The 13,768-nt window shown below is 26.0% G+C and overlaps 2 protein-coding genes across 3 annotated transcripts in view; one reads left to right on the top strand and one right to left on the bottom strand.

The window, feature by feature from the left end:
• The window catches only part of kar (monocarboxylate transporter 10-like protein kar), a 45,125-nt gene extending 41,159 nt beyond the window's left edge, over positions 1-3,966 (bottom strand). The window contains exon 1 of one of the 2 annotated variants that reach the window (XM_089226298.1): positions 3,797-3,966. The gene's annotated coding sequence lies outside the window, so the exon portion shown is untranslated. The remainder of the gene's footprint in view (positions 1-3,796) is intronic. The other variant, XM_089226295.1, reaches the window with a different exon arrangement.
• A 1,844-nt stretch (positions 3,967-5,810) lies between these two features.
• Positions 5,811-12,511, top strand: LOC107167218 (uncharacterized). The gene is made up of 6 exons (XM_089226359.1): positions 5,811-5,894; positions 6,123-6,263; positions 10,125-10,261; positions 10,333-10,406; positions 12,231-12,326; positions 12,392-12,511. The coding sequence occupies exons 1-6, from the start codon at positions 5,811-5,813 to the stop codon at positions 12,472-12,474; spliced, it is 615 nt and encodes a 204-aa protein (XP_089082485.1). The 3' UTR covers positions 12,475-12,511.
• Positions 12,512-13,768: the final 1,257 nt, after the last annotated feature.

The raw sequence follows: 13,768 nt of genomic DNA, 5'->3' as shown, positions 1-13,768 counted from the left end.
ACAAAAATTAAATGACTAACGTCTCTATGTAGTTATAATAATAAATCAATAGCCAAGAGTCACTATTGGGTGGCTGCTTAATCACACCTTTCATGTCTTATTTTTTTTCTGTTTTGTTTTGTTTTGTCTATGCTCTCATCAAATAAGCTTATTGTGCTAATATTGTATAGATTATTTATATCTGATAAAAATTTAAAAAAAAAAAAATATATATAATCTAATCTAATCTAATTTAGCCAATTTATAGTGTGCAACACAAGTTGATTCATCAAAATGCCTTGAAATAATTGATTTATATTTTATATAATTAATTTTAATATATTATATTATTTATACAAAAATTGTATTTTAAAACAGGGGTTGCCATTTAAAAAAATGAATTTTTGAAGCGCATACGTAAGCTACATGAGTTAAAAAGATTTGAAGTCCTAAGAATTAATGATTGATTAGTCTAGTTTAATGTCCAGCAAACAGAGTTGAAAGATATTTACAGGGTGAAGAGTGATAAAGTTACCCTGTTTCTTGAGACTCACAGTACAAGTTTTCATTTTTATAGTATGTATAGTATGAGTTTTAAGGGGCTAATTTTATGATGAGCAGCCTTAAGCCTATGGTCGGGGGCCAACACTATATTACATATTATATCAGAGTAATAAATACAACTATTTATGAAGTAACAATTTACAGTATATTTTAATTTTTTGGACTATGGCATAAAGTACTGAAGGATTTTCTGTGGTCCGAAATCACTGGGAAATCTTCCTTTATCTCGCTGGCTCAATCAGCAACACATGATTGAAGTTCCTGAATAATAATAGATTCTAGGATTAAATATGTGGTACGGTGGTATAATATGAAGGTTTTTAATATTATATTTTTCTAAAATGTTATAGAATCTAATAAAATATAATATTTTTCTACACATATATTATTTCTATTTAAATCAAAATTTTCAATACATGTAAATTATAAAATTCAGGTACGTACACAGAATAAAATTTTGTGGGGGAGGGAGAGATTTACAAAATATAGCAATACAAATTATACAGCAACATAATAAAATAATTTCTTCCTCCTCGCTCATTATTTTTAATGTGACAATTTATTATTATGCTAAATATCAAAACTGTATGTATATCATTTATTCAGAAATAAGTATATAGGAATTATACTACATTAGGAATAATAATACTAATACTAATAATAAATACAATTTTAAATAATATAAATTACAAACAGAACAGAAATTAATTTGATGATTATATACATAAAATTACTTAGGTATATTATACTATTAAGAAAATAGAAAAAAAAATCAAAAAATGTACATATTTTTTCATTTAGTTGACCTGCAGCAACATAGGCCATTGGATGTAGGGAGGGTACTGTAGGGTTTTTAAAGTTGGTTAGTTTTTTGGTACACATGTGTGCTTATATATTTTATATTGAAAAAAAATCCTAACTTAAATATGAAATACTATTTTAGTGGTAACTTAGCAAATCTATCAATAATTACTTCCACATCGAAATCAAAATGTTGGTATATGTTTAGTAAGGACAATCCAGTAAGTATATTTTCTCCCATATTGTTTTGTAAGATATGCTAACTTAATATTACAAAAACAGTAAATAAATTCATATATATATATGATTAGTAAATCTATCTTGTAATTGACAAATAAAATAATCCAAAAAAGGTAAAAATATTGATCTTTTATAATATTATTCCGGAGAATCAGCTGTTATATTATTATGTGCAGTTTTCCAACCTACAGTTCTTGATACTTCTATAATTCCTTCTAACATAGACTCTTCTAAATTAGAAAATATTTATTTAAACTCATTATCGCCATTTTCTCGAATTTCTTTAAATATTTGATATACATTTGTTTCTCGCTCATAATAATACTAACTTTTTGTAGTGCTAAAGATAGTGGTAAAGTTAAACAAAAAATTTCTTAATCACATGTAAAGCTATGATAAAAACTGAGTTATTAATGAAAATTGAAAGCTGTAAAGCTGTACATGATGCTTCTATATTTGTAAACCTTTCCAATTATTTTAGTATAATAAATAGCTTTATATAATTTTTTAAATCAAATCAGATTTTCAAGTTGATCTACCCATCGCATTTCACACATTTTTATTAAAGTATTTTTCAACTTTGAAGGATATATTCATTCAATCAGTGTTTTTGTTCTTTGCGATGAAACTCAGAAAAATGTTATAACTGAAGATACTGTTCCAATATAGTTTCTAGTTGATATGATTTTACATAGGTAATAAGATAAGATTCTCAACAAAATATGAGTTTTTTAGGTATATTATATATTGCAGTGATACAGTTCTCAAACATGCATGGTTCTCAATAATCACCTCGATGAATCATTCAACTATAATACTATATAAACTTGTATTTCATGCCCGACTAATATACAGAGAAAAACAGTCAACAGCTAGTAATAAAAATAGGTGTATAATTTGACTTAATTTTAAACATTCAAATTATTTCGGAGGGGGTGGGTTGAATCCCTCCCAGCTTACATGCCTGATAAAATTATATCTTTTATTAACATCAAACACAACAACCTATTATTTGTTAAAAAAAAAAAAAAAAAAAAAAACAACTAATCAAGATATTAATTCATTTGAAGCAGTCAAGCAGAGATGTCATTTTATGGGTAGACTATAAGTGCATAATATGACCTCATATAATTTTTAATGGTATCCTGACTTTTAAGTTTATTCTTAGTGATTGTTAAAATTAACTGGTCAAACTGTGTTTTTCCGTAAGAGTAAAATTTCAATAAAAAAGGTACTTTTAAGGCTATTACGATTGCAGCTATTCAATTGATTTTACGGTTAAGTAAATTCTGTTACTGCAACTGGTTAACGAAACGTTTTATTTTCATAAGACAATTTCGTGACAAAATAATATAAATAGTTCTTCTTTACAAACTTAAAACACATAAAAGCGATGTCTTAAATTAATATAAGTTATAAACTTTTTACGCACTGTTAACTTGAGGTAGTTGCAGTCATAAACTTAAAATATATATTACAAGTCACTGGTTGCAGTACCATAACAAAATTATTCGGTAATTTTTAGTATTGTAGGTGTTATTCTAAATTCTAAGTGAGGAATGAGTTTTTAGTTTCATATTATAGTTTAAGAGGACGTCACATCAGTATGTATTGTTTTCATCTTACATACGTACCACATGGCAAATTTTTATTCATTAGTTTCAATAGTGTGCTGTTAGTTTTGATATTAGAGTGGATTGACTTATCATCAGTGTTCTCTCATTGTTTTTTTTACGATATTTTAATTTTAAAATGGGTAACTTGAATTTTCAAATATTCACACTTAACATGCTTATAATTCATTTAAAAATTAAAATATTGTAAAAAACTAACATGAGAACACAGATAATTTTCTTACCTAAAAGTTTGACCATGGGTCAATTCACTCTAATATCAAAACTAACAGCACACTATTGAAATAAGTGAACGGGAATTTGCCATGTAGTATGTGTAAGATGGAGACAACACATAAGAGTACAACGTTCTTCAACAAATGTCTAATTGACAATATACTATTAAATTGTCAAAAATAACAATAGACAATACAGCACTAGTTCAATGAAACAAACATGTAAAAATCAGGAACCATGTAGACAACATGTAATATGTTGTAAAAGGACCATTAGAAGTGTTACTACTAAATGGTGAAATCTAAAATGACATCACTGTTTTGAAGTTATTGTTTATTATAATAAGGCATTTATCTACTTACAGATGGTATTACAGGAAGAAACGTTTAGGTATATAATATAATATATATCTTGTTGAGAAACGATATGATTGTAACATAGAATAAATGGAACCGTGAAATATTATTTGATTTATTATTGTATGAACGTAATATTATGTATAATTTCGATGAATTCCATAATATAGGTATTTTGTGTTTTTATAGTCATTAAAATTTGAATTTTCTAACATGAAAAAATTATAATGATATAGGCGGTAATGCACTAATGCGGTATGCCATGCCGCCATGCCGGTATTTGTTAGTAATTGATAAGATATAATAGGCTTGTTACATAAGGCGTGTTTTTGCCATGGACGGCAGATCAGCAGTTGTCCGAAAAATGATAAGGAGCCAACGGGTGATAATAGTTGTTCGAAAAAGCGAAAAACCATAAGGAAAAACCTAAGACATTTTCTCTTGTGACATCTCTACTCTCTAGAGTCTAGACTCTTTACCAATGCAATGATGCCCATTGCCCGGTGAAGTTATTTAATTTAATTTTTTTGTTTAATTTTTAATTTAGAAATTTGTACTATCTGTAGAATAATAATTTACAATATAAGAACAAGTGATTTAATGATTGTATAGGAGATAGGAGATTGGACAGATAATTTAATTAAAATTATTTATGAGTCATAAATTTATAAGCTATTACATTTTTCAATAATATACCATTATTATTTAAACCAACAATATTTTAAAATAATCTATATATCAAGTTTTAAATCTTCCGAGCAAGTAGATTTAGAAGGATTCAAATTGCTACGTTGCTCATGTAGGTATAACGCGTTTAACAGAATTTTCATTTGGCGTATTAATTAAAATTTAAAACTTCATTTGGAAGATCACTAACCAACTTAGCAAAAATCTGGCTAGGTTTATCGCTAGATATTTTAGCTCGATATATTTTTATCTATTTATTTAAAGTTTTCTACTTCCAATGTAGGTAGTATGATAACTGGCTTGATTATGTATCATTATTGATTTTGCTTAAGTAATGTCGTAAGGTTTTCATAATACTGCACCACTCTTGTATTTATTCTTGAAGCTACATTTTCATCGTATAATATTGATTTATTTATGTTGAATCGTATAAGAGAATCTAACGTACACTATTTTATTTATACTTTTTGTTTCAAATTAAAAGATTTCACACATTTTCACTAAAAAAGTCTGTTGTATTTAAAAACACCAAGGATTTCATAGACACAGACCGTGTGCTTCCCATAATAACCAAGCTGTTACCCACAGAAATCTAAATATCAATCAACGGCCGCCAACTAAATATGCGACGGTTTGCTTTGTGCATGCGCACATCATACATCCATTAGAGATTCGTCGCTTTTAATATGTTCTTCAACATATCGAAAAATGGCTCCATCTATAGTTAATGATTTTAGGTTGCTTATATGATAGAAAATCATACCGAATATCCGATATCTAATTAGAATTTTGGCAATGACGTTCTTCTCACCGTAAATTTTGAATTGAAATTTGCTCGTGACGGGAACACTGCAATTCGTTTATCTTTATTTTTTATTTTTTGACTCTTTTATGAAAATATATGAATTAAAAAAAATATTATATTTTTTTTAAATTGTATTAATTTCTACTTATTTACGTATAGTTAAAAAATTATAAGAGGGGTTTGAATACACAACCCCCTTGGTATACGCCACTGTGTTGATGGTTAGAACATATTTTAGTTGGTAAATAATTACTGATTTATTCGATAAATACTAAATCAAAATATTGAATTAATAATAATCGGTCAATTGTACTAACGTTTTTACTTGTTAAAATTATTGAATAATATTATTCTGGTTACCTAGCCATTAAATCATTTTCTATATTTTTTATTTCTTTAGTTACAATATATATATATATATTTATATAAGAATGTTTATAAAATATTATAATCTGCAGTTATAACTAACTGTTTCTAATATAAACTACAAACACAAATTGTTTTATAACCAAATAGATATTTAAAATTATGGAAACTGTCTTACGTGCTAAAAAAGGAAAAAGCAATTTATCTACAGCAACTAACTTCTATAGTAGTGACTATCATAATCAAGTAATATCTCTAAGCATATTATTTAATGTAGAAAAAATGTATGTTGTTGAAAAAAAAAACACTTTACAATTTTCAATTTGAATAATATTGTATTAGATTTATATGTAGTAGGTATTTTATGATAGTGAATACATTATTTTATAAATTTAATAAAATTATTATTTTAAAGTGTTAGAATTGATTTTATCTAATTAACTTTTAACATTGTTAAATTGACGAACATTGCAGAAAGAAATGATAACTGAATTAATTCCAAAAATTGTGCCATTGTATGATGGGACAGAACTAAAAATTAATCAAAAGTTGATAATGAATGGACTAGCTACTATCTCTGTACGAAATATGAGATCAAAAGAATATGTTATCAAAGTAAAGTTATTTTAATAATAATAACAATAATAATTGTTGAAACTCGATACTTTGTTAGGTTTATGCTAAAAAGTTACAAAGTCAAAATAATGATACGAATTTTTTACGTTTAATAATATTAATTATTATTGTTTATTATTTTATTCATAATAAAAATATACATTTCACTAAATTAATTTCATTTCATTAATCGTAGTACCTAAATTAATTTATAACCAGGAAAAATAAATATTTGAATTTTTTTGTGAAGTGTATTTCTGCGATAATTGCAATGTCAACACGTTTATTTTATACAGGTATTGTTTGGAGTTCATTTAAATTATATGGTGCTAACTACTAAAGCTTTTTAAGTAAATAGTATTTTAAAATTAATTTAATTTAATTTATTAATAATTATGAATTTCCTTAATCCTGCAAAAAGGTTGAGGCCTTGAGGGTTCACTCTATCATCTCTCCCTAGGTGCGCAACTGACTAGACTTGAAGTTTTCTGGAAAACTCAATATTAAATATTTTGTTCATGTCAGATTAGAGAAAACTGTATCATTTCAGTTGTCACAACTCACAATCATCATAAGTGGCTGTATTAGCACGTTTTCATTTTATGAGAATGGTTGTTAGATACTTGTTACTTGTTGAGTGACATTTGTATGCTTAAGATTAGAAATTATGTCTTTTTGACAATAATTGACTTGCATCATTCAAGTTCTCCGTGTATACGTATATAGTATTATACATACGCCATTACATCCATATATATACCTATAACCTATATAGTATTTTATTTTATTATATCATATTATAAGTTACCTACCTGAATTACCTATGATATCCATATTATGTTGTTAACACTTAACAATAAGATCTTACTATTCTTAATAGATTTAAATGGGATCAGAGGTTCTCGGATTATTGAGGCTTTTGTTTAGCTAAAAAAAGAAAAATAATACTTATGTAAAAATGTATGTAGATACTAGATAACTATAATATGTATGTTTAGTTATAATTTATAAAATTTGTAACTTTAATATAGTCTGTTTTTTTTTTTTTAGTTTTTAACTAACTCGGTCATTTTTGTTTTCAAACCATATATATATATATATTGCGTATGTTAAAAAGTTAATAAATTATTAAACATTAAAATTGTAACTGTTGGACCTGAACACGAACGCTCGGGGATCGATTCGGCTATACCTAATAAAACACATTTTTTAAACAGGAACCAATTCGGTTCAATTTAATAAAATTCCCTTTTCGAACGGGAACCATCAATTCGGCCAAATTGAAATCAACTATGTCACTATATAATAAATATATATAACACACACTACCTTATTTACATATATTATAATATTAATTATGTTAGACATATCTATTATGAATTATTATTTATTATCTAGTTAGTATATAGTTAATAAACTACTTCAATAGAGGTTGATTGATATTCAATGTTTATGATTCATATATACAGATTAATTTTATATTTGATTACACAAAAACAGTATAATAATTAATATAATTATTTACATAAAACGAATAGGATAATATATTAATATTTCTTTTAGGTGCCCATATTTTAATAGAATTTTAAAAATAATTATTTTTAATTATTATTTTTGAGTTTAATTGTATAATACAGAAAGCGCTGTAAACAAAATGATACAGAATAGATACTATAATAATATTATAATGCAAAATAATTAGAAACTTATATACCTATCTAATATTAGTTATATATCGTAATATCGTATATTCACATAGGCACTATACCAAAATAATAAATATACATAAATACTTGAACAATAATAGTATAATATTAATTAATTAAAATATTATAGCATAAATGAATAATAATGAAATGTAAATTGTTTACACTTAACATATTACCTATATAATGAAAGGACTTACATTACGTAGGTTTGCACAGGGGCATAATTTCAGGTTTTTTTTCGGGTGTGCGAAGTTTCAAGCAGGCCATTTTGAAATTTCACCAGGACATATAAAAATAGATATACATACGTATATGTATATTATCCTGCGTTTAATTATTTCCATACATTATAGACCGGTTATTACAATTTGATTTTAATCATATAAATAATTGTGCATTCGTGGCTTGTGCATTATTTTAGGCTTCAGCAAGGCGCAGGCCAATTGTAACATTCTAAAAGTAAGGGGTGCAACCGCACACCTTGACCCCCCCCCCCCCCCAAAAAAAAAAAAAAAAAAAAATGACGCCCTTAGGTTTGCATATTGCCAGTCTTTATAAAATAAATTTTAATATGTGTATGTAAATAATGTATATAATAATTCTCCCTAAACAATGTAAACTGTCAGCCAGTGGCGTACCCAGGATTTTCGAATGGGGGGGGCTAAATCTATATCGGTATTCGGTACCATAATAAACACAACGTTTATGCTTTGCTTATACTAGGTCATTGTTACTAAAGATAATACGTTGTATTCAATACCGTATTTTAGAAATATCATGGTTTGTACTTTGTCTTTTTTAATATAAAATGTATTCCAAAACATGGCCAATGGGAGGGGCTGAAGCCCCCTAAGCCCCCCCCCCCCTGGGTACGCCACTGCTGTCAGCCAATGGCCTTCGCTGCCGAAGCTTATTTCTAATAAAAAAAAAATTAATTTTTCAGATACCTAAATGGTGTCTAATATATTTTTTCATTATTTAATATTTTATATAATACATAGGTACAGGTGTCCCGCGAGGATTTACCCATTGCGATATTTCACGAAATAATGGAAATATAAAAATTCTGGTTTTATAATAAGATTCACAGGTATAAGAACTACAATTATTTCATTTTTAAATTTATTTCAATGTATTTGTAAAAAATTTAAAGCATACATTTTTTATTCAATTATTTCCAAAAAAAAAAAAATAAAGATAGCCAATTTGTAGAGTTCATTTTTCTAAAAATATTGACGTTTCAAAATTTTATACTTGCATTCATTTCCTGATTTCTAGTTTTGAAAGAAATAAAATATAATTATAAATTTATAACTATTAGGAACACGGAAGTCGGAAAGTATTCGGCTGGTCGTATGGGAATGCGCGTGGCGCGGTGGATCACATGATTGATAACATTACGGTATTAAATAATTCACAATTTTTCTTAAAACTAAAAAAAATATTAAAAATCGGGAAATTAATGAAAATAAAATTTTGAAACGTCAATATTTTCAGAAAAATAAACTACAAAATGGCTATATTTAATTTTTTTGAAAATAATTAAATTAAAAAATATATTTTTTAACTTTTTTACCAAAACATTAAAATATGAAATATTTGTAGTTTTTATCCCTGTGAGTCTTATTAAAAAACCAGAATTTCGATATATCTATTATTTCTGGAGATATCTCAATGGGTAAATTCTCACGGGGCACCTGTATGAGACGTATAAAATATCAATTTTGTGTTATGATATTAAGCGGGTTGTAGCGTAGCATGTTGTAAGGAGTAATATTTAGGCAGTTCATTTTACATGTATATTTCAACGGTGTCAATGTGTCATTGTGTGAGTAATGAATGAACATATTTATTATAATTTATAATATATTTATAGTGTGTGTAATCCATTATCCAGTGAAATCAGTGCATTATCTGTACCATTATCGCGTTTTCGTACACCGACTACATATCGGCTGCAGTACGTGATTACTGATCATTCTCAGAACTACTATATGATAATAATCAAAATTAAAAATTTGAAAAATATCAATGATAAAATGTTTTGATTTGTATACTTAGATAAAAATATAAAATTAATGTGTTATAAGAATTACTTTCCAAAATTTGGATTTATTATTAATGCTATACGTGATTTACAACTTTTGAACAGAAGAGAAATTCATTTTTCAATCTCCACCGTCCTGAATTAAAAGGTTTAAATATTATACCTACTGAAAATCAGCAAGAGAAAATATTACACAAACACATTCTTAAAGAAGTAAAGACAATTCACGAGATAAAAACAATGTAACAAAATATAAAGTTTTCTAAAATATGAAAATTTTTCTAAAACAAAAAATTTGTTGTTTTTTTTCAAGGAAATCACTGTGTACAATTAATGGGGCACAAAGTCCGTCAAAAAATAATCAAGCCAACATCTCAAATGATAATGGTAATTTTGTTATTTAACAATTTATTTAAAATCATAATAATATAAAAATAAGTACTATTTTTTTTAAAAATATTATGTTTGAATAATTGAATTTTAAAATAAATAAATAAACATTTCAAAAAAAAAAAAGTCGTGATGGATGTCGCTCTGCTGTACAGTAAGTTACAAGTGGGTTACTGTAATGGATGGAATTAAATTTGAATCCAATGATACTATATCATTGTATACGAAAAACGATTCTGTGCTAAGACGGTTTATCTGTCTAGGATATATTATAGATTATGAAAAATTTTCAAATATTAGATATAAAAAGAACATTTTTTATGAATTTCTAGCATAAAATAATTTATGAATTTTCGTGATTTTTACGTATGTTGTCAAAATTCAAACTTTGAATCCTTGTAAAAAAAAATCGTGCATACGTATTTTTAATATTTTTTAACTGCTATTGTTACAATGTGTTAGAAGCCTTGTATTAAATTTTCAAGCTTTTCTACTGAACAAATAATTTTTTATCGATATTTGTAGAAAAAAAAACTAAAAAAGTTGAAAAATTAAAATGTCAGTAAACAGCTCAAAACAAATCTAAATATTTTGAAAATTTTATCAAATATAGAAAATTCATATATAAACATTCAGTGAAAATTTCAAGTATCTGCGGTCATTTTTTTTAGAGTTACACCAAAATAAAGAAATCGCTAAAAGTGAAAATCCAATGTTGTAAAAATTTAAATTTCAAATGCTCATAAAAATTTAATTTGAATTTCCGGTGGACTTTTTATTTGTGATAAAGATTGAAAAACTTTTAAAGAATCTTGTATTAAATTTTTAAATTTTAGATTTAAAAAGAAAATTTTTATGAATTTCTAGCTTAAAATAATTTGTGAATTTTCGAGATTTTTACGTATTTTGACAAAATTCAAACTTTGAATGCTTATAAAAAAGAATTGTGACTATGAATTGCTTTTATTTTTCAACTGCTATTGTAACAATATGTTTAGAGCCTTGTATTAAATTTTCAAGCTTTTCTGTCAAACAAATAAATTTTTATCGATATTAATTTAAAAAAAACTAATAATGATTGAAAATTTCAAATGACTATGAATAGTTCAACTTAAGTCGAAAATTTTTGGAAATTGCATGGTGGATAGAATATACTTATATAAACATTCGGTGAAAATTTCATGTATATATGACCATATGGTCATTTGTTTTAAAATTACATCAAAAACCAAAATCGATTTTGTCGAAAAATGAGTGTGCGTAAAATTTCCCGTTTTTCCTTAATTTATTTTAGTTTGTTTATCCCGATTATTTACAAAAAAATTTAGAATACTTTTGACCACCAAAGTACCAACTAGATTCACTTTCTGATCGAATAACGTACTGAAGTCAAAAATCGAAGCACTTTTACTGCCCCAAAACGTGATGACAGACAAAAAAAAAAAACACACATCATGGTTTACATGGGATACATCGCTCCGCTCAGAATCTAAAATTTTGGTGTCTCATTATATTTTATTCTTATAATTATGATTTATGACCGTAAAAATATACATTTTCTATATTAATAATATTTTCGTTTAAACTGTTAAAATAATTATATTTTGATTATAAACAGTTATACATTTTTGTTACTATTTGAAACCAAGTAGAATATTTTTTAATATTATATTATGCTGTAATACTATTGATTTCGTACGATATTATTTTCTTCAATAAAAAAAAATATTTTATACATTAAAAATGTTAATTAAATTAAATAATGTATGTAAACATGACTCAATATTACCTAACTGTAAATTGTTTTGAATTTTTTTTTAGTTAAACCGGATGCAGCATTATTAATAGAAAACCATTTTTCAAAAAGGCTTTTAAAGCCAATAGTGCCATCCAATCAACAGAACAAATGGGTTGACAGTTCTAGTCTGTTATACTTCATTAATATACCACAAGTAGCTTTATTTTACTTGTTTTGTTTTCAGTTACGGAACCCGAAGAATCAACACTAAAAGCAGATAAATTGTGTGTTCACGATGTGGAAATAAAATCTACTCTTATCGACTGAATTGAAAGTATTATAAATAAAATAAAAAAGTTTTCTACGGTGTTTGTAAATTTAATTTATTCAAAATCAGTAGCCAATAGGATTTAGAATCTTTACTGAAAGTTAGAAATATTGGTACATAGTAATAACTAATAAGTATTCATTCTTTTTTTAATGGAATACAATTTTTATTTTAACTGCTTACACACTGGAAAAGTGTATTATGTTTGTATTAACGTACACAAAAAATGCATGGGAATACTTATGATACTAATGAAACAGAAACAAATTTGTATTTCATCATAATATTATTTTTTGAGTGGAAATATTATTATTTATTACTGTTGTAATTTTTTCATGAACAAAATGTGGATTTGATAATATATTTTTAATAAATATACTTTTTATACTGTACCTACCAGTGGAGACAGTGGAGTGTTTAGAAGTTTGTTTAGAAGAATGAAATAAATGATAATATTAATATACGACGGTAGCCCATTCGGCTCCCGTTTTTCTAAACAGCTCTCGTTTTACAAAAAGGTCAATTTTCAAACGGTCCCGTCAAAAAAGGTCTAATGAAAAGGTAAATTCCTAAACAGCTACGGTTTTTTTTTACAACACAAATTCATTCTCACTTTATACAGACTTAGGACTGTCTTAAAAGAGGTGTGGTTAAAAATATCTTGTAGTACTCTAAGTAAATTATTAAAATTATATAAAAATAGTTTACAGTATAATATATAATTTTTAATTTTTATCGTTAATAAAATATAAAAAAAGGTTTGTATAAATAAAAAGCGGGTAAGTCGTGGATGTCGCTTTGCTGTACAGTAGGTTACATATCGCCATATCGCCAGGTAAGTATTAAGAAATTTTTACTTTTGACCCCCCAGAGTACCAACTATAGATTCAGTTTCTAATCAAATGAGGTACTGAAGTCGAAAATCAAAGGACTTTTACTGCCCCAAAACGTGATGACAGACACAATAAAAAAAAAATACAAAAAAAACGCATAGATATCATTGTAAAATCAATACCTACATTCCTCGCTCCTTTTAGAATCTAAAATTCAAAAAAATAATATATCGAGTTAATTTGTTAGGCGCAATTATTTTATGTAGTCCATGTAGGTGCTATTTTATTTGATGAAAACATATAAATGATTTTTTGATGAGATTTTATTTCTTTTAGATCTTGGTGTAATAAAATCACTTTGAGCTTTAATTTGTGTTTCAGATTGTATATTGTTTTCAATATATTTTATAGTTTTAGTATTCCATCTTGTAAATTGTAAATTTAAAAATATTATACGCAT

The sequence above is a fragment of the Diuraphis noxia genome, unplaced genomic scaffold, assembly GCF_037042655.1.
Source record: "Diuraphis noxia isolate RWA-SAM2 unplaced genomic scaffold, SU_Dnox_SAM2 contig0004, whole genome shotgun sequence".
NCBI classification, from domain to species: domain Eukaryota; kingdom Metazoa; phylum Arthropoda; class Insecta; order Hemiptera; family Aphididae; genus Diuraphis; species Diuraphis noxia.
The sequence above is the reverse complement of the archived record's forward strand: the minus strand, read 5'-3'. Positions and strand labels throughout refer to the sequence as shown.